The sequence below is a fragment of the Falco punctatus genome (assembly GCF_963210335.1).
Source record: "Falco punctatus genome assembly, chromosome: 8".
Classification (NCBI taxonomy): domain Eukaryota; kingdom Metazoa; phylum Chordata; class Aves; order Falconiformes; family Falconidae; genus Falco; species Falco punctatus.
In genome coordinates, this window is record NC_137588.1 from 63,860,209 (window position 1) to 63,878,850 (window position 18,642).

Here is an 18,642-nt window from a genome sequence, read left to right on the forward strand (position 1 = left end):
AGGTGAAAGGAGAATAAAAACATTTTTTGTCCTACCGAGCCCCACCAGAGACAGATGGGCATCCCAGACTCCAGTGTGCAGTGGTGGTTATTTAGTGTTGCTTTGTGCCTTTCCCAGATACTGGAAGCAGCTTGGCTAGTACTCCTTAGAACAAGGGTCTAGGAGTGTGGAGTTTACACAGTGCCTCCCACAGCATTCCTGGCTCTTCTGGCTGTTGCCAGCTGACAGCAGGAATGAACTATGGAAAACAGTGTCAGAAAACAGAAGTTATACACTTCCAGATTTAAGTCATGCTTTTTATATTTAGATACGCATTCCAGAATTTGTCTCCAGACACCCTGAACTAGAAAACAAAACAGATTTCTACTCCTTCCAAGTTCAGGGAGAAATTGGGAAAGAGGAATTAACACACACGTGTGGGATGGCAGGTGGTGGAAACCACCAAAACCCAACAAACAAACCAAACCCAAACCCCAGCCAAGACCCTTAGTCTCAGATTCCTAAAAGAGAGCAAAGGAACCTAAACTGCATAACTTGACATGATTGTTTTCATACTTAAGACTAGACCTACAGTTACGAGGTCATTAAGCATTACTAATGTATGTATTTCCTAGTCAAACCATCCCAGCTAGTTTCGTTCCTAGACATGAGGTGGCAGCACAGGGACACAGTCCCTGCAGCCTGTTGGTGCTGCCTCCCAGAAAGCGACCAGCCCAGTCACACGTGACACAAGCTGCTCTCTAAAGTTGAGAAATCATCAGAAAACTCTAAAGCCTGCACAAAAGAACTTTGCGTGTAATTCTTTCACCTACTACCACTTGGCCACACCTGCCCTCAAAAGCAATTGTAAGCTACCACCACCCTAGAGAAAAAGCGCAACATCCCTGTCGCTTCCTGTCCTGCCAGTCGCTGCTGTCAGGCAGCCAGCTTCTCCAGCCCATGAACCACGGCATGCATTGCAGTCTTTCCTTCACCTCTCAGAATCGCAATAGCCCCTACTGGAAAAGGCATAAAAAGCAGCCGCTGCCCACCACCCAAAAAAAACCCCAACAACCCACCCACACAAATTCTGGAAGACCCTTCTTTCTGTCCAGCATTCCTGCTTCAGAAAAGGAGGATTGCTTCCTGCTTCTGAGCATTTGCCTCCTTCAGACAGGAAAGCTTATAAAACCCACCTTGCAAGAATACTGAGTGGTTTCGTATTTCGAATGGAACCTATATGCATTTACAATCAGCCTGTAGTTTGGAATGTGCATTCTCCAAAAACCCACAACGCCAAGGAAAGCCTGTGTTTGTGTCTTACCCGCTAGTGGAGACAAAGCTGTTTTGTTATCACATCATGGGAATCTCATGACGTCCATCTTGCCATTTTTTCCCCCCAAACTGGATCTCCTGTGCAGGTGCCTTGACCTTACTTTGTTTTATGGCGAAGCCAGCTTTCAGAAGGATTGGAACTATTTCTTCCCTTTCACGAAGACTTCTGCTGTAATGCCCCACATGTTGATGACATGTTTTCAAAATTTTTAAACGCTTCTGTAATTAGCTGGGAGAAGAGCAGTGGGTGTAGGAAGATGTTTCCCCCACAGGCTGGCTCTCTTGAGAAAAGGCAAAAGGTGTAATTATTACTAGTTCCCATGAGATGGCACCAGAAGTACAAAGGTGATGACAATACCGAGTACACAGACCTGACTAGTTTCACAACCAACAATTCTAGCATACTGCAAGCCAGTACTACAAAGTACAACAAAACGAGAACCTTGGCCCAGGCCCCAAGGGCAATTAATACCAAAGCAGCGAGCATATGCTGCAAGTAAGGTGTCACACAGCTCTGAGAACAAGCGCAACAACTCTGAGAGTAAATAAAGCAACACTGTGACTGGTGACCATTAAACCAATACAATGAACACTTAATGACAAACTTGTTTCCACACACTCTGATCAGACCTGTCGTTATCTCAACCCTTCGTGCCCCATGTCAGATGCCAAAAAGGAATGTCGTGGTTTAACCCCAGCCAGCAGCTAAGCACCACACAGCTGCGTGCTCCCTCTCCACTCCCTTCAGTGGGATGGGGAGGAGAATCAGAAAAAAGTAACACTTGTGGGTTGAAATAAGAACAATTTAATAACTGAAATACAATACAATAATAATAATAATAATAAAACCAATTGTTATTAAAAGGAGAGAGAAAGAAAGAAGAATAAAACCCAAGGGGAGGGGGGTGGACAACCAAGTTATGCACAATACAATTGCTTCCCGCTCACTGACTGATGCCCAGCCAGGCCCCCAGCAGCGATTGGCAGGTCCTGGCCAACACCCCCAGCTTATATCCTCAGCATGACATCCTATGGTATGGAATTGCCCTTTAGTTAGTTCAGGTCAGCTGTCCTGGCTCTGCTCCCTCCCAGCTTCTTGTGCACCTGCTTGCTGGCAGAGCATGGGAAACTGGAAAATCCCTGATTTAGAGTAAGCGCTACTTAACACACTGATGTTTCAGTTGTTACTATCAACGTTATTCTTATAATAAATTCAAAACATCATTGCACCAGCTACTAAGAAGAAAATTAACTCTATCCCCAGCCAAAACCAGGACAAGGAATCTTTAAAAACAGAAGGACCCTATACAGGAGGCAGGCGTACATAAGCCACATGCAATCAGGATGCTGACATTTACAATAACAGGAGAAAAAAAAAAAGCACTGGTGATCTTAATCTAAGAATCACAGAAAAGCCAAGAAGCATTTAAAAGCACATGGTTTAGGTGATACAGATGAAATTGTATTTTCCTGAGTAAAGCACAGACCAGCATTCATCAAAACACAAGAACAATTCAACATCCCTGCAAGGGCAACAAAATCCAAGTAGCTACTACAATGGGGCATAGTTTCAAAAAGAGAGTTAAACTATTTTTAAATAAAGAGAAAGTAGTAGTGCAGCTAGAAAAGTAAAAACATTTTCTAGTGACAAGAAAACTATTTAAATACATTACCAATCACTTTTTATTGCCTGTTAGGAAAGGCTAAGCACCAATCAAAAATAATAATTCAGACAAAGTGGAAGAATGACATCCCTTAAGAAGTGGAAGTTATGCTGAAATGCAGAAAATAGATGAGGTTGCAAACTATTGTATTAAAACACAATATGGCAGGCCAGAAGTATGGCTTGGGGAAAACAGCTTGCAGACAGGAAGAGAACCAAGGACTCCTTTCTCAGCTGCATCAGGGACTGTGAGACAATCAGAGAGTTCTTAAGGCCAACTGATGGTCAAAACATAAGGAGGGCACCAAAAGTGATTTTTGCACCTATTTTGTTTCAGAAGAATTCCTGTGACAAAAACTTCCTTTACAGCAGTTGCGTTTCAGAATATTTTAAACCGAAGTGTCTGTAGGATAGATTACAGAAGAGATTAAGCCATCAAAATGAATAACAACAAGTCATTAGACCATATGGTACCCCTTCAAATGCTCAACTTGAGGATGAAATAACAAGCATAATAGCTGTGGTGTTCTACCTCAGTACCAGGGGACTGGATGGTACCATACATAACATGAATTTTCATAAAGGCTTCAGAAAGCTACAGGCTTATAAATCCGACGTCCCCAGGCATGCTAGCAGAAGCTAGCTACAATTAGTGGGTACATGAGTAAGTAGTAAATTGAGATAAAACATCAGTACAGTTTTTGTAAAGGAAGTTCTTGCCTGCCAAATCCTTTAGAATTATTCTGAATAATCAATGAGCACATGGACATGAGAAATTCTTCTAATGTACTGTATTTGGATTTCTATAAACTGTTCAGTACAGACCCTTTCCAAAGGCTCTTAAACTACATTGCGTGGGAAACATTGCGTGGGACAACAGGAACAGTTCTCCCCCAGAAAAGCAACTCATTAAAAGGCTGAAAGAACTGGAATAAACAGCCAGTTCATAGTTGGGCAAAAATTGCCAGCAGACTCATGCAGAGATCTCTGCTTAGCCCTAGGAAACCATGCTTCCCGAGTGCTTGAAAACGGTCAGGTGAATACTGAGGTGACAGATTTCTAACAGTGTAACAATGTGCTCCTTCTGTGTAGTTAAAGAAATGCCCCTATAGAGTTGCTGCAGGGGCTAACAACATTTTGGGAACAGACAGTAAAGCTGCAGATGAATTTCTGTGTGGATAATGAAAAAAACCCACTAAACAGGCACAGGGGATGGGGGTTCAACATTTGAACATTATATACTGTATGGTGGTCTCTGAGAGAACTGTTATGACCCAAAAAAAGATGTTTATAATAGGTTTAAAAGCTCATTGCTGAAAAGCCAGATAGGAAGTTTGGAAATACTCTGAAAAGAAAAGAAACATAGGAGGAGGAAAAAACCCAACAACCCATACATTACAATTAATCCACATAATTCCTCTGTCTTGATTGTGGTATATGGCGCAGGCTTCTACCTCTCAGAAGTGACAGAGCAGTATGACAAAAGGTACATTAATGGATGTGAGTTTAAACACACCTCTCCATGCAGCACCTGGATATGCTAAAGTTCGCCTTTCCCTCAGGCATCGGTTGTGGTGGATAGACCTTGGCTGGACACCTGGTACCCATCAAGCCACTCTATCACTCCCCTCCTCAGCAGAACTGGGGGTAGAAAATAAGATGGACAAAATGTTGTGTGTCAAGATAAAGGCAGTTTAATGAAGCAACAGCAAAAGTCATGCCCGCGGAAGCAAAGGAAAACAAAAGATGTTGTCCTCTACTTCCCATCAGCAGGCGATGTTCAGCCACTTCCCGGGAAGCAGGGCTTCAGTGAGCAAAAGACAGACATCATAAATGATGAATGCCCCCACCTTCCTTCCCCTTTCTCTTAGCTTTTATGTCTGAGCAGATGTCATATGGTATGGAATATCCTGTTGGTCACTTTGGGTCAGCTTTCCTGGCTATGTCCCCCCAAAAATCTTGCCCACCCCCAGAGAGCTGCAGGGGGGGGTGGGGGATGGGGGGGCTGGGGAGCCTCGCTGCTGTGCAAGCCCTGCTCAGCAGCAGCCACAAGACTGGTGTGTCACTGCCACCTTTCCAGCTACTGATAGAAACACGGTGCTGAGGGCTGCTGTGGGGCTCAGCCCGACCCAGTACCATTGCAAATGCTAAAACTTTATATAGCCTAACAACTCACTTGGACAAAGTTAGATGAAATGTGCAAAGACATGTGCTCTAACTCATGAAATTTATCAGCAGCAGGTCACAATCACCAGAATACTCCAGGGCTACCTTGGACAATGGACCAGAGACTGAACTTCTCTGGACTGAGTATGACAGTTCCTTTAACAAATTTCATCAATGTTTCCTTGCTTTTTAACTACTATATGTTAATGTAGGCATGCTTTTTTTTTAAAAAAAGGGTCGTGTGTTCACTTCATGACCCCAGAGATCTATGGCATATTACAGCCACACTCATAGCACCTCAGGTGGCCTGTTTTGTCCACAAAAGGCCTTCCTCCTTGGGGAAAACCATGAGATTCATTGACAGGTTCCACCATTAAATTCAATGCCTCGCAGTTGCTTTCCAGTTCATTTGAATGAATCTGGAGTTTCTTGTAATTCTCAAGCTTATTTACACAAACAGGAGCTAAGAATCATGGCCAAGACCTTTAATCACAAGTATCTTCAGATCAAAATGCTGCTGCTGTACATTTCCTTCAAATTTGTGTCAGATTTCCAACTATATATAAAGATACTTCCAAGTCCAGTCCTCCAGCTAATTAGGAAGAGGCCATATAGACAATATTCTAAGAACCACTGATGACATTTTGTTCCAGGAAGTTTGTAGTAAGATTTACCCATCAAGTCTCTCCCTTCATTTCCTTAGGCTTCAGCGTTCTTTCAGGTGCTCCAAAAGCACAGTCAAAACTATTAAAAGTGGTAAAACTAAACTCATTAACTCCAGTGCATTCATTGTCCAGGACTTAATTACACTTCTTTGACCAATGTTTAGGTTTTACTAAGGTGTGTTTACAGTATTTTGAGGGTTTCCTGAAGCTGCCGTGACTAGAACTGCTGTACACACAGACCTGGACACATAGTTCCAGCTCACGCTCTCAGCCCAGAACACCACATGTCAGAACACACCAGGCAGCTCAATGATTTAGTATGCAGCCTGGCACGTTCAGGTAGGCAACCTGAAGGCTACCCACAGCTGCGCAGTCAAAGGAGTGCGGCAATTGGTATAAACACATTTTAGATGTTCATTATGCAACATGTTTTCAAGAGCTTCTAAAGCTATCCCCAACTAAACTTGTCAGACTGAAGAACAGCCACGACCAGGTAGCAAGTAATGCTCAGGCTGTGTAAGTTTTAACTGCATCTTCACAAGATGCTGGAGGCGCTCACCACCTTTTAAAGGTCAAATCAAGCATCTCCCTGTCCCTCCAGATCTGATGTTCACAAGTCTATTTGTGATCAACAGTTTTATTGTACAGGGGAAGCCCACTATTGCAGTAATCAAGGTAACAGAAATCAGGTTAAATCACTCAGGTCAACATTACAGAGGACACTGGATAGCAGAACTTCTAGCTACTGACATTCTTACTGGTATTGTTGTGTATCACACAACATTTTGGAGATACAAAAAAACCACCTGTAGTATGAAAAGTTTGCAAAACAAAAAAGATAAGGCTATATGTTTATTTTAAAAAATAAAAAAGCATGCTTTAATAATATTTTTTATAGTTAAGGAAGTGAAATGTGCACGCTGGAAACACTTCAGCCTAACCATCTATCTTTTCCATTACAGTGGTGCTAAAGTACCATCAGAAATTGAAGCCTGCAAGTGCTAGACACTGTATAAGCATCAGCCTCTTACTTAATAAGACAGAGTTTCATTAGTGAAGTCAAGACCATAAATCATTAAAGTTTATCAGTCAAGGCTGGCTTTTTAAAAACAGACACTTTGATTATAGCAGAACAATGTAACTATTTAAAAAGTTCTTGTTCTTTAGCTATGGCTCGCATTTCATCCTAGTCTCACAATGCACTTTAAACCATTTACCCTTCCTTCTAGGTCCAATAGTGCTTGTTAGGTAATGTAAACAAGTGAAAACATGGAATGTTTAGCTCAAGAATCACACAGCCAAGCCATCTTCATAAATAACCTATCTCCTCTCATAACTCTTGACAATTCTAGAGTCTACCGGGCCACAAAAAAAAACATTGACAGGAACAGCCACTTGTAACAAAAAGCCAAATAGCCTAGCTCTAGCTGACAGTTTGCTTTTGAAAGGGCTAAAGCCCCCCTACTGAGCCAGCCTTCAGCCACTCGCCTCAGCTTCTGCCAGGCTTGGCAATGGCGGGGGCAGCTCTGCTAAGGGCGCCTGCTGCAGCTCCACCACCTTCAGCCCCCTGCGACCAGTTTACACTCCGCAAGGTGATTTTCCTGGGGTTACTTAAGGTTAGGAGCACAAAATCATTCCTTGTGGCGCCGACGCATACCAGCCCAGAGACAAGAGAGGCCCATGGCCACCTCACTCTCCACTCCGCAGCCTCTGCCTACAGCTCTGCTCTTGTGAGGCCTCGTCCCTTCGGTCAGCCCAGGCCCACGGCCGACCGGTGCGCGTGCTTCACAGCCTCAACAGGCAGAGCCTGAACAGCGGCCTGGCACCAGCAGCGCACGGCCCTGCGGCGGCGTTGCCGAGGGGGGGGGGCGGTGGTGGTGGTGCGTGCAGCCTGTCGCAGGCACACCGGGCTCTTTACGCGTGCCCCATTAAAACATTGAGGGTTTTATCTCCTTATTTCTAAAGGGAAAGAAAAATTAAGACAGATCTTTTCTAGTGTAATTGGAGCACAAAGCAGGCGCCTGGGCAGCGACTGCCCGCGCTTCCCCACGCCAACAGCGGCTCACGGAACGGCTCTGCCGGGGAGAGGCCTAGGGGCCCGGCCCCGCGGGGCTACCCGGGCTGGGCCGACCCGTCACCGAGGCCGCAGCCGGCAGGGAGGGACCATTGGGGCCGGCAGCTGCCACCAGCCCGTGCCCGGTGCTGGGCCCGGCGCGGGGCCCGACCCCGGCGAGGGCCCCAACAGGCCGCTGAGGGGCGGAGCTCAGCACCGGGGCTGCGTGAGCAGGAAACGCCTTTTATGGGCTTCGGAAGTGCCATAAAAGGAGCGGAGGAAACACCAAATATGGCGGCGGATTCCGGCCGCGTTTCCGCTCGGCCTTGGGCGCCCCGCGGCCGCGTGACGGGCCCCGCCCTCCGGCGCGCTCCCGGTCCTGGCGCGGTGCCGGGTCCGCGCTCCGCCAGCCCCGCGGGGCCCCGCCCCCCGCCCTGCCCGGCGCGCCCGCCGGTGCGGGTGTGGAGCGCGGCTGCAACCTGCCGGGGCTCGGCCGAGCCGGGGGGTACCCGCCGGCACCGGAGAGGCGAGACGCTCGGTCCCTCCGCGGCTGCGAGGGCTCGGTGCACGGGGGGCGCGGGGCTTCCCCGGGCGGCGCTCCCAGGCCGCTGCCGGCGGCGCCCCCGAGCCCCCTGCACCCGGCGGCAGCCGCCGTGCGGTCCCGGCGCTCGGGCCAACCGCAAACGGAAGGGTCTGGCAGCAAAGCGAGCGCGGCCGGTGCCCCCCAGCCCTGCGGGCCGCTGCCGAGCGGTGGGGCACGGGCCGTGCAAGGGGGGGCGAAAGCCCCCCGGCGGGCTCCTCCTTCATGCCACAGAGCCAGCAAATGCGAAGCACGAGTCCGGCCCGAAAGCCAGGGTCTGAACGGTGAGCGCTTCCCGGGAGGCTGCACCAAAGGGTGGCTGCGTGGAAGAGGCCCTGGCTGGTGTGTGCCGGCAGTATTTGCAAATCTGCCTTTATTTCCCGCCCCCACAACGAGAGGCTCCATGGTGCTGGGGACCATCCTGCAAGGAGGCACCGCGGTTCGGACAAGTGACCCCCTGCCGGGTGGGCAGTGCCCTTTGCCAGGCTGCTATAGCAAGCTACGGTGCACAGGTGGTGAGCCTGTCCTTGGCCACGCTGCTTTGTGGGTCGGGGCTAACACGGGGCTGGTGGTAGCCCTGTGCACCCAGCTCGGTGCCTCTGGGCACCCCTGCAGCTGGGCACAGCTACCTGCCAGCTGCCTGTGACTAGCCCATCCATTCAAAGGCAGACCAGCACCCTCAGGAGAAGGCCTGAGTGGGTGGCCGAGGGGTCGGGGCAAGGGTTAGGGTGGATTTCTGGAGGCCTCCACAAGTCAGAAGGATCCACCATTGCAAAGTGGCGAAAGCATGGGGCAAGCAGGACCAGCGTTGCTTTGAGATAGAGAAGCCTTGCAGAGCTCATCACCTCCCTCATGCTGCGGCCTTGGCACCCAGAAGCCAGTCTGGTGCACAGAGGTGGCCAGCTGGGCATCAGAGCGGTGGCCAGCCGGGTGTCAGAGCTGTGCCCTGACGCTGGGGAGGGCACCCTGGCCTTTGTTCCTGCACCGCCGCCTGCCTCAGCCCACCCACTGCACCATGTACCCCACAGCACCCGGCTGCTTCTAGGTGTGGCAGTTCCCACTACTGCTCATTTCTGTGCAAAGTGCTCTGGAGGACCTGGGGCACCATCAAGCATTGCTTGAGCTCCTGCTGGGTCAGTTTTTAGCACAATTGCAATTCTGGAAAGCCAGACCAGGACTTAGCAGACTAGCTTGAAATGACAGCAGCATCTACAGCCTAGAAATGGCTCTGCTATCTGACCATCCAGTAAGATTTCCGATTACCTATGAACACGCAGTTGAGATTCTAATTTTCAGACCTCATTTTCAGCACTGGGAGAATTTGGTTTTCTTCCTATGATTAGCTTGCATGCTTCTGGAGAAGCCAGAAAATAGGAATTGTGGCTACTTCAGAAGAGCAGATGACGCACCTAATGCAAAGACATGTGTGCTCCATCCACACCTTTGTGAGCAACTGGACGTAAGAGCGATTGGCCTCCCCTCCTTTCTTGGGTGGGTGTTTCACCAAGAGACAAGCAGCACTCATCACTTCCCAGCTGCTCAAGGAGTCAGGGTTACTGCAGCACCATCTTTTCCTCTGTAGAAACTTAAAGGAAAATATGGAACTCCGTGTGATTTGATATTTTATTTATTTTTTTCTGAAGGGTATTGTACACCAAATAGCCCATTGGCAAGAAAGCGCATTCGATGTGTTTAGAAGCCAAACAGTCACTTTCATTTTAACAAACACAATTACAAAGTAAAAATAAACCACAAAATAATGAACCGCATGTTCATAACATACAAAAATTGCTGCCTACTCAGTAGGTAACTACAACATTCCAACTCCTGAATATATATATATATATATATATAAATTTACATTTTTGTAACAAAAATAGACTTTGAGAGGTGTGGGGGGTTTTTTTTTTGCTTACATTCCGTCCCCCAGGGCTTTCTCGTGCTCCCCTCCCCACCCGTTCCCTGCTCTCCCTTACATTGAGTAACATCCTTTTCACTTTAAGGCAAGATGCAAAGCATCCATTCACACAAATGCATGACGTCAGCAAGGCTTCACAAAAAGGCACCAAGACTTGTAACTTTAAAAACAAAACTTCTGCCACATGTGAGTGTCTCATCAGGTGATATTTACATAGCATCACTCTAACATGCTCAAATACAGTAAGTGCTGTTCCCAAAGAAGTTTGAAACTCATTACAGCATTGTCACTGAAATAGAATTAACATTTACAAAATATGGCCCTGCAAACTCCAAATAATACAACGTGGATATGCGAAGATTTTTCACATCAATAGTACCTAAAGGAAAGCAAAACCATGGCACATGTACAATTTACATCAGCTACATACTTAATCAAAAGTCCTTTCTTCCTAATAAAAGACTATTGTTTACGGGGAAAATTATACTGAACTTATATCCACAGTCCATGCAAATTAAGTCATTCAACAGAGGTGGAAAACTTAACGGCAGTTGTTTCAGGCAGCTGAAGTTTAAAGAAAAGTTAAACAGCCTTGCAACGTATGGTCTTGGGGGAGTAATTGGAGACTTTGTGTCTGACAATACCAATGGAAAAGGTGAAGTCTCCTGTTCCAGAAGGTAATCTCAGCAAATCTCAATTGTCCTTGGGGAAAAGGCTGACGTCATGTCTGAAAGTGTTGAGGTCACCTGTGAGCTGAAATTGTTGGTGACCCCTGGAGATGAGAAGGAGGTGGCCACTTGGGTCTGAAAAGTGGCAGTGCCAGAGGGGTAAGTGGTCGCTATAGAGGGAGACGGGAATGTGGTGTGGGCAGGGGAGGGGTAGGAAGAGGGAGCAGGGGAGGAATACACTGTGCGCACTGGCGAGGGGTAAGTGGTGGCAATGGATGAAGGGTAGGACGTAGTCACAGAGGATGAGTAGGCAGGAATGGGAGAAGCAGTGGAGACAGGAGCTGCCTTTTCCACCTTCTTGTCCTTCTGCCTCAGGTGGATTTTAGTGTGTCTCTTCCTCTCATCGCTTCTGGCAAACTTTCTGCCACAAATGTCACAGGCAAATGGCTTCTCTCCTGTGTGCGTGCGGATGTGTGTAGTCAAGTGGTCACTCCTGCTGAAGTTCCGCATGCAGATGCGGCACTGGAAAGGCTTCTGTCCCGTGTGGATGCGGATGTGCCGCGTTAGCTCATCAGACCGTGAAAACCGCCGGTCACAGGACTCCACCGGGCAGGCGTAGGGTCGCTCGTGAGGAGGGGTCTTGCTGGGACGGTTTGGGTATTTCCTCATCCTGCTGGGCTTGATCAGCTGGGACTGATAGTTAGTGTTGAGGGTCTTCAACTCTTGGGAGCCAGTCTGGGTGGCGAACGCCTTGATGGTGGACAGCGGCGTGAGGGAAGGCTGCTGTGCTCTGGTCTCCAAGGTTGGGAAGGGCTTCTGGTCGGTTGGAACAAGGCTGATCTCACCCTGCTGCTGCGGGAACAGGTAATCCGGGATCATTGGCACCTGGAAGTTGGCTTTAGCAGTCGGGTAAGCTGGAGGTGGGTACTGGATGGGGGCTCCAGAGGGGTTGGGAAAGGACTGGGTTTGTGGTTCAGGGAAAATGTCAGAGCTGGAACTGGGAAAAGTCGGTGCGGCTGAGTAGATGGGGCTGTTCTCGCTGGCTTGGACAGAGCAGCTCAGAGGGGGACTCTGCGCGGAAGAGGACGGCGACGACGAAGAAGGCGTAGAGGTGGGGGGTGCATTCGCCATGCCCACCAGCCCGCTGACGAGGCTGAAGAGGGGCTCTGGCCACAGGGTGTTGCTGCTGTTGGGGGCCGGCTCCAGGGAGAAGCGCCCGGTGTAGGTTATGGGCGGCAGCCGCGTCGTTTGGTTGGGATAGCTGGTTTCTGGCAGGGCTTTCTCGTTGTTGAGGGACATCTCGGGGAAAGTGTCTGTGAAGAGAGGAACATCGGTTACTTCCAGCAGCCGCCGCAGCTGCTGCCAGCGCTCCGCGAGCCGTACCCGCGCAGCGCAGCCTCGGATCCTCGTTTCTGGTTAATTACTAATTGAGCGTAACATATTGCGGCGCGGCTGGCAGCCCTCCAGCGGCGGCCGGCCCGGAGCCGCTGACGCAGGCGGGAGAATCCCCCCCGCGCAGCCGCCGCTGCAGCGCCGAGCCCCCCGCGGCGGGCCGAGCCCCCCGCCCGCCCGGGCCGCTTACCTGCTGCCAGGTGCTCGAAGTGCTGCTCCCCGGGCTCGCCGGCGGCGCCGAAGCCCGCGCTTTCGGGCGCCCCAGGGGGGGCGAGGAACTGCGGCCCCCCGCCGCTGAGCAGCATCATCTCCTCCAGCTTGGGGTAGTGCGTGTCCATGGCGGGGGGCGAGTGCGGGAAGGCGCCGAAGGGGTCGGCGATCTGCAGCGGGGGCAGGAGCTGCATCTCCGCCTTGGCCGCGGCCATGAGGGCGCCGGGCTCGGGGTCCGACGGGCGGGGGCGCTGCCGCCGTTGGCCCGGCGGACGGGCCGGCTGCGGCGGGGCGGCCGTCGCCTGCTGCGTGCCCTGCGCCGCGGTGGCCCCGGCGCTGCCCGCTGGAAGTGCCCGGCTCCCGGCTCCCTCCTCCCCGCCGCCCGCCCGCCCGCCCGCCCGGGACTCCCCCCGGCTCTGCCCGCTGGACGCGCTCGGCTCCCCGCCCGCCCCGGAGCCGCCTCTATATATCGGGTCCCACCAGCCGCAGCCCGCCCCGGCCCTGACGTACATGGCCATATATGGAAAGCAGGAAGCCCTAATATGGATGCGGGCTGGAGGACCCCGCCTGGCGTCAGCGCCTGGCACCGGGGAAAGCCGGGCCGCGGGGGCCCCGCCCGCCCCGGGCTGGGAGCCCTGCGCCCGTTGTGGGTCTGGCCCCCGCCGCGGGCAGCGCCGCTGCAGCGCCGCCGCAGTGCCGCCGGTCCCCGGGCGCGGAGTCCCCGGCCCCCGCCCGCCCCGGCCGGCCCGCCGGAAGCCCCCGCCGCACTTACCATATTTGGAAACAACCTTATAAGTCTCGGTTCCGGCGGAGGCTTCCCGCTCCTTATATGGCCATTCCGGCCCCAGCGGGGGGGGCGCGGGGAGTCCGGCCGCGGGAACCAGGTTGCCGCTGGGCCGCGCGCCCGCCCCCGGGCCACGGGAGCGCGCGGCGGGCGCGGCCGATACGGCGGCTTCGGGAAGGGCCCGGGAGCCCCCGGCGCCGCCGCGGCCCCGCGGGACCAGGCCCTGCTCGCCGCCACCCCCCACCCTCTGCCCGGCTACGGGGGAAGCTCCCCGGGCGCTGGCAGCGCGCCCCGCGCGGGGGCGGCCTCTGCTCCCGGGAACGGGGAATCTCTGGGACTGCGGGGGCTGCCGGGAGCGCCCTCCCCGCCCGCTCCCGCCGAGAGCGGGACAGCCGCGCCCGCAGCGGGGCAGGCCCGGGGGTGCTGCGCCTCCCTCCCACCGTGGGGAGCGGGTCAGCGCTGGACGCGGAGCCCCGGGTGCAGAAAGCGGCAGCACTCCCTACCGCCGCGCCCCCGGGCTGCCCCTGCCCGCCGGCCCCGCACGGAACCGCGGGCTGCGCACGGAGGGGCCGGGAACGCGGCGGGGAGCGCCTGCCGGGCCTGGGGAGCCTCCCGCGCTATAAATAGCCGTTCGACGCGGCCACCGCTCCGCGCCGCTCCGCCCCGCCCGGGCGGCCCCACCGCCGGCGCGGGGCTCCCCTGGCAGCGGGCCAGGCGGCACCGGCGACGCAGTGCGGCCGCGGTGCGCGTGCGCAGCGGCGGCCGGGGCTTTCCCCGCAGTGCGCGGGGCTCCCGGGGCGGGGCGGGGCCGCGCGCTGCGGCGCGGGGCCGGGGGGGCGGCGGCGGCGCCGGGGCTGCGCGCTGTGCCGCGCACCGCGGGGGCGGCGGGGGGACGGGCGCTCCTCGCTGCGGGCACAGGGCTCCGCGGGCGGCCGCGGGGCTGGGCTGTCCCCGCGGGCGGGGCCGGGCAGCCTCAGCCCCCCCGGCGGAGGGCGGCTGTGTGCGGCGCGGGGTTCGCACAGATGCGGAGCGCCGCCGCGCACCGCTGTACGGCGCTGCAGCGCTCGGGGCCGTGACCTGCCCCCGCACCGAACCCCCCCGCAGCCGGCCCCAGGCTGCGGCCGCACCGACAGCAGTGCCCCGCGGCAGCCTCTGCCTGCGGCGCCTGCCGATGCACGGGCACGGCGGGCCCGTCGGTGCGGGGATGGGATCCCGTGCTTCTCCTGTTTTTCAACAAAATCAAATACCTGCTGGGGGTCTCGAGCAGCCCCACACGCAGTGATCGCAGCCAGCCTCCCCTTCCAGCAGCCTGTCGCAGCTCACAGCCCTCCCAGAAAAGGCAAACTGGCAGAACGTGGCTTTTTCTACAAAGGCTGTAGTTTTGGCTCCTGAGTATCTGACTGACATCGTAGAAGCCATTGCATCCTCCTTTCGTTCTTCCTCTTTTCCCTACCAAAACCAGAAGGAATTTTATTTCAGCTGCTGCCTGGCCCCAGAGAATTTCACTTGCACCCCCTGCATGGGTTAGGTGCGATGCTCCTTTTTAACTGAGGTACATAATTCAGAAAAGCTTTTGTTGTTGTTTCTCCCCAAAATCTGAAATTGCAAAGAGACAGAAAATCTATTGCTTGCTTTCTTTTCACTTACCTTCATTTCTATCAACATAATTCTAATCATTTCTATCAACATAATTCTAATCTAACAATTAATAGAACGCAAGAGACCCGCTTCGGAGGGGCAGACGCAGCAGCGTAACTAGCTTGAGCTGCACATAAATTGCAGTGATAAAGGCTGTTCTGCAGCCCATCCTCCACAGTCCTGGGGAGGCTCCCTCGCCTCAGCAAGGTGCTGGGGTGGCACCAGGTGACCTACAGCCTCAACACCCAGCTGGGACATCACCTGTATTTGTTCCTGTGCTGAGGACAGGCAACATCTGCTGGTTTCCCAAACTCATGTTCTCTGTTCCGTTTACTTTTTCCAAATACAACATTTGGTCTGCAGGAACTACAGTACAAGAGTTTTTTTACTACTGAAACCCAAGACCTGTTCAGCTCAGGCAGCCACTTGTTATGCGGAGGGAGGTTTGGTCAGAGTGGAAGATGTCGACGAAAGCCTTTGTAGTAAGCAGAGTTGCTAGCTACTGGGGTAGGATAATATCTGTGTTTTGTTTTCTAGGTCGCATAATTTGAATGGCCAAAGAATTTTCTGCTACAGATCAGTATTTTATAAATACTGTCTTTCCAAAATGGCAGTATTGTAATAAATTTGCAACATTTCATGCTTCTAGTGAAAGCACAGAAGTGTAAGACTTTGCTGCTGGATCAGTCACAATTTTATTTGGAAGTTCAATAAATTTTGGTTGTGATTGTCTAATGAATAAACATGTGTGACACTTTGGGTCTCCTTGAAAGTCCATTGCCATCAAACGTTAATTCTTGTATCTCAATATGTTTCAGTGAGAGGAATGCTGTTCCAAGGGCATGGAGTGAAGAACGCTATTGGGGAAGGGCAAGAGAAGAGAGAACAGGGTATCAAGCTCCACAAACCACCCATCTCAAGTCACCGGAAAACGCCAGTTTTATTGAATGGCTCGGTTTTTTCTACGTATTTGTTCAAACACTTCTTCTGTCTTTCACACTAGAGTGTATATCAGCATATGCATTAACCAGTTCTTTTAAGATTCTTGCATGCAAGTTACTTGTGACAGTTTGCTTAAAAATTCCTATTCATAAGAGATGTTCTCTATCATCTTTCCTATGTCCTAGTAGTCTAGAAAGCATTATATCATACTTTGAGAAACAGCTTGAATGTGCCTCTGCAAATTCACAGCAAACATCTTCATTGGGCTTCTATGCCTTTTCCGCATTGTATTAATAATTTATTAGCTTCAGTTAGTGATGAACCCATCCCATGATTAGGATGTCTTTTGCATTGGTGTATTTAAATGTGTCTTCCTAAGTTACTCTCCAGCCACAGAGTTTGTTTGTCTAGTTGTAATTTTTTTCTTCTAACAGAAATGCATTGGTAGGCTTTAAATTAATTTTTTTTTTTACTGCTTTTCTCTTTTTGTTCTTAATAACGATTTAATTTCATTTCTTAAGTGGGATGAGCTTTTAGCCACTGTAGTCCTTTTATATCATGGATTACTTTTTGCTATCTGGTAACCATTTTTGAAATAACTTCATTTTCATTCACTTTTCTTTGTCTAAACTTTGCCTTCCCCTTACATTTTACAAACTATTTTCTTCAGTGTCAAGAAATTATTCCTGTTTTTTAAGGCTCCAGTCATATTGCTGAATATATCTGATTTCTGCTTGCTCATACCAACCGTAATCGGGTCACGATCCCTAAGTAACCATGAAGGCCCAGCTCCAGCAGCTAAATGACTGGTCTCCCCTTGGCACAACAGGGCCACTCACCTACAGAGTACATTATCTTTTGTCTTAAAATAAACAAACAAATCAACCGAAGAAAAAACAGTCACACCTTTAACTTCTAGTAGTTTTAAGTATGGCAGCATGAGCCCTCCTGCACTGGGCTCAGTAACACCAGATGCAGATTTAACAGACACCAAACGAGCTGTGACTTCCCACCCAGGATCGCTGCCACCTCATGCACCGTGCCCATCACCATGTGATGCACAGCACCGACCTGACTGCACCTCACAGCTGCACCCATCCGTGACTGCACAAGTGTCCATTCCCCACCAGCACGAGACCGATGAACAGTTCCTTCCCTTTCGTTTGTTTGGCAGAGTTGCCCATAGTAGCCCCTGCACACTGTTGTTACCTTGCCCTGGTCTTTACTGTGTACCGCACTAATCCACAGGCATTCAAGACCATTCCCATCAGTAACCAGTTGTGCTATGACATGTAAGTGGTAGCACTGGCTCTCTGTGACAGGCTGAACACTTTGGGATCCAGCTCTGGCATCTGCATTGCTCCTCCTGGATGAGTGGTAACCTTGTAAGCTCAGCCTTAAGGTACAGGAGGAGCATTTCCATTAACAGTGGTATACAGGACTGAGACCAGGAAGAAAACTGCAGTTCAGTAAATAGCTGTGCTTAGTCCTGTTGTTAAGGAATTTCAACACTGGTTCATCTTGTGCCTGACGGGGAAAAAAGAGGGGGCAAAAAAAGCTTGTTTAATTATTCTGCTAGAAGGTGGACAGAAAGTGTGTGTGGTGTCACATGGTCTGAGTTTATCTGGCTGACAATTAGATGTCTTGAGTAACTCATCTGAGTGTCTGAGTTCTCCCTGTTGTCAGTGGAGCAGGGCAGGACCTGCAGCAGCCGATTCACCCTGCCTTGCTTATTTATATCCCTGCCCTGAATGAACCGGATCCCTCTCTGCGGACGTGTCTCACAGATGGCTACAGAAAGATTCTGCATAGTTTTTTCTGCATCCATATTTCATCTTTTTGACAGTTAAAAGTTAGCTGAGACCGGGTTTTGATCTGCTTGCTTTCTTGGTAGAAGCTGATGCAAACTATTTTATATTCAGCTCCAGTATAACTTTCAATGTTTAAAATTTTTTACTGTTTTTTTCATTCAAACCAATTTGTTGTGTTATTGTGCTAGTAAAAACGTCATGGTGAGTTTACAAGATATGTTCCCACACAATTGCAGCTTTGTGTCTCTTGGGTTTTTTTCATAACTCCTGCTTCCACAACTGCAGCTGACTTGCAGCTCTTGCCAACCTGTACCATGACGAAAAGTACCGTGGTCGCTGTTACTGTTGGCACTGGATATAACTGAGTCCAGCTCTGGAGGCAAGAAAAATTAACAAACTTTCCCATCTTTGTAATCTGTCTCATGTTCCAATATAAATTATGTTTTAATTAGATGCACTTTTGCTTCACCCACAAGCACAGTTCCCTTGTGTCCGGAATGCCCACTGACTTGGCAAAATGCAGTCATTTTCTTTCAGCAGTGTTGCTTTTCCCTGCACATATAATACTGGCAGCAGCACTCACAACGTGCCTCGGTGCCTGACTAGCTGCCTAGCACACGTGCCTCCCATTGCCTTTATCCCAAACCTCCCATCACCTCACTCTGCTCCCTCCTCTGTTTCCCCAGGGTTCTGTTTTTAATATTCCAGACTAAAAGAAGTTTACAGAGATACCCCTTTAAAAAGTTTTATTATTTTCTAATTCTATCCTTCTCTATTTATTGTGTTGCATTATTCTATCAGCCTGAAGAGTTAGAAGCAAGATGGGGTGTTCCAGCTT

General features: G+C 50.9%; 2 protein-coding genes across 2 annotated transcripts; one reads left to right on the forward strand and one right to left on the reverse strand.

Annotated features, from left to right (window-relative positions):
- Positions 1 to 10,050: 10,050 nt before the first annotated feature.
- On the reverse strand, positions 10,051 to 13,147 carry EGR1 (early growth response 1; the record flags this gene model as incomplete). Its single annotated transcript, XM_080397814.1, has 2 exons — positions 10,051 to 12,340; positions 12,610 to 13,147. 2 exons carry the CDS (start codon positions 13,145 to 13,147, stop codon positions 11,043 to 11,045), a joined length of 1,836 nt encoding a protein of 611 aa, XP_080253940.1. The 3' UTR covers positions 10,051 to 11,042.
- A 24-nt stretch (positions 13,148 to 13,171) lies between these two features.
- LOC308067999 (uncharacterized protein) lies at positions 13,172 to 17,074 on the forward strand (the record flags this gene model as incomplete). Its single annotated transcript, XM_080397816.1, has 2 exons — positions 13,172 to 14,965; positions 15,870 to 17,074. One exon carries the CDS (start codon positions 13,172 to 13,174, stop codon positions 14,693 to 14,695), a length of 1,524 nt encoding a protein of 507 aa, XP_080253942.1. The 3' UTR covers positions 14,696 to 14,965; positions 15,870 to 17,074.
- Between the last annotated feature and the right edge of the window lie 1,568 nt (positions 17,075 to 18,642).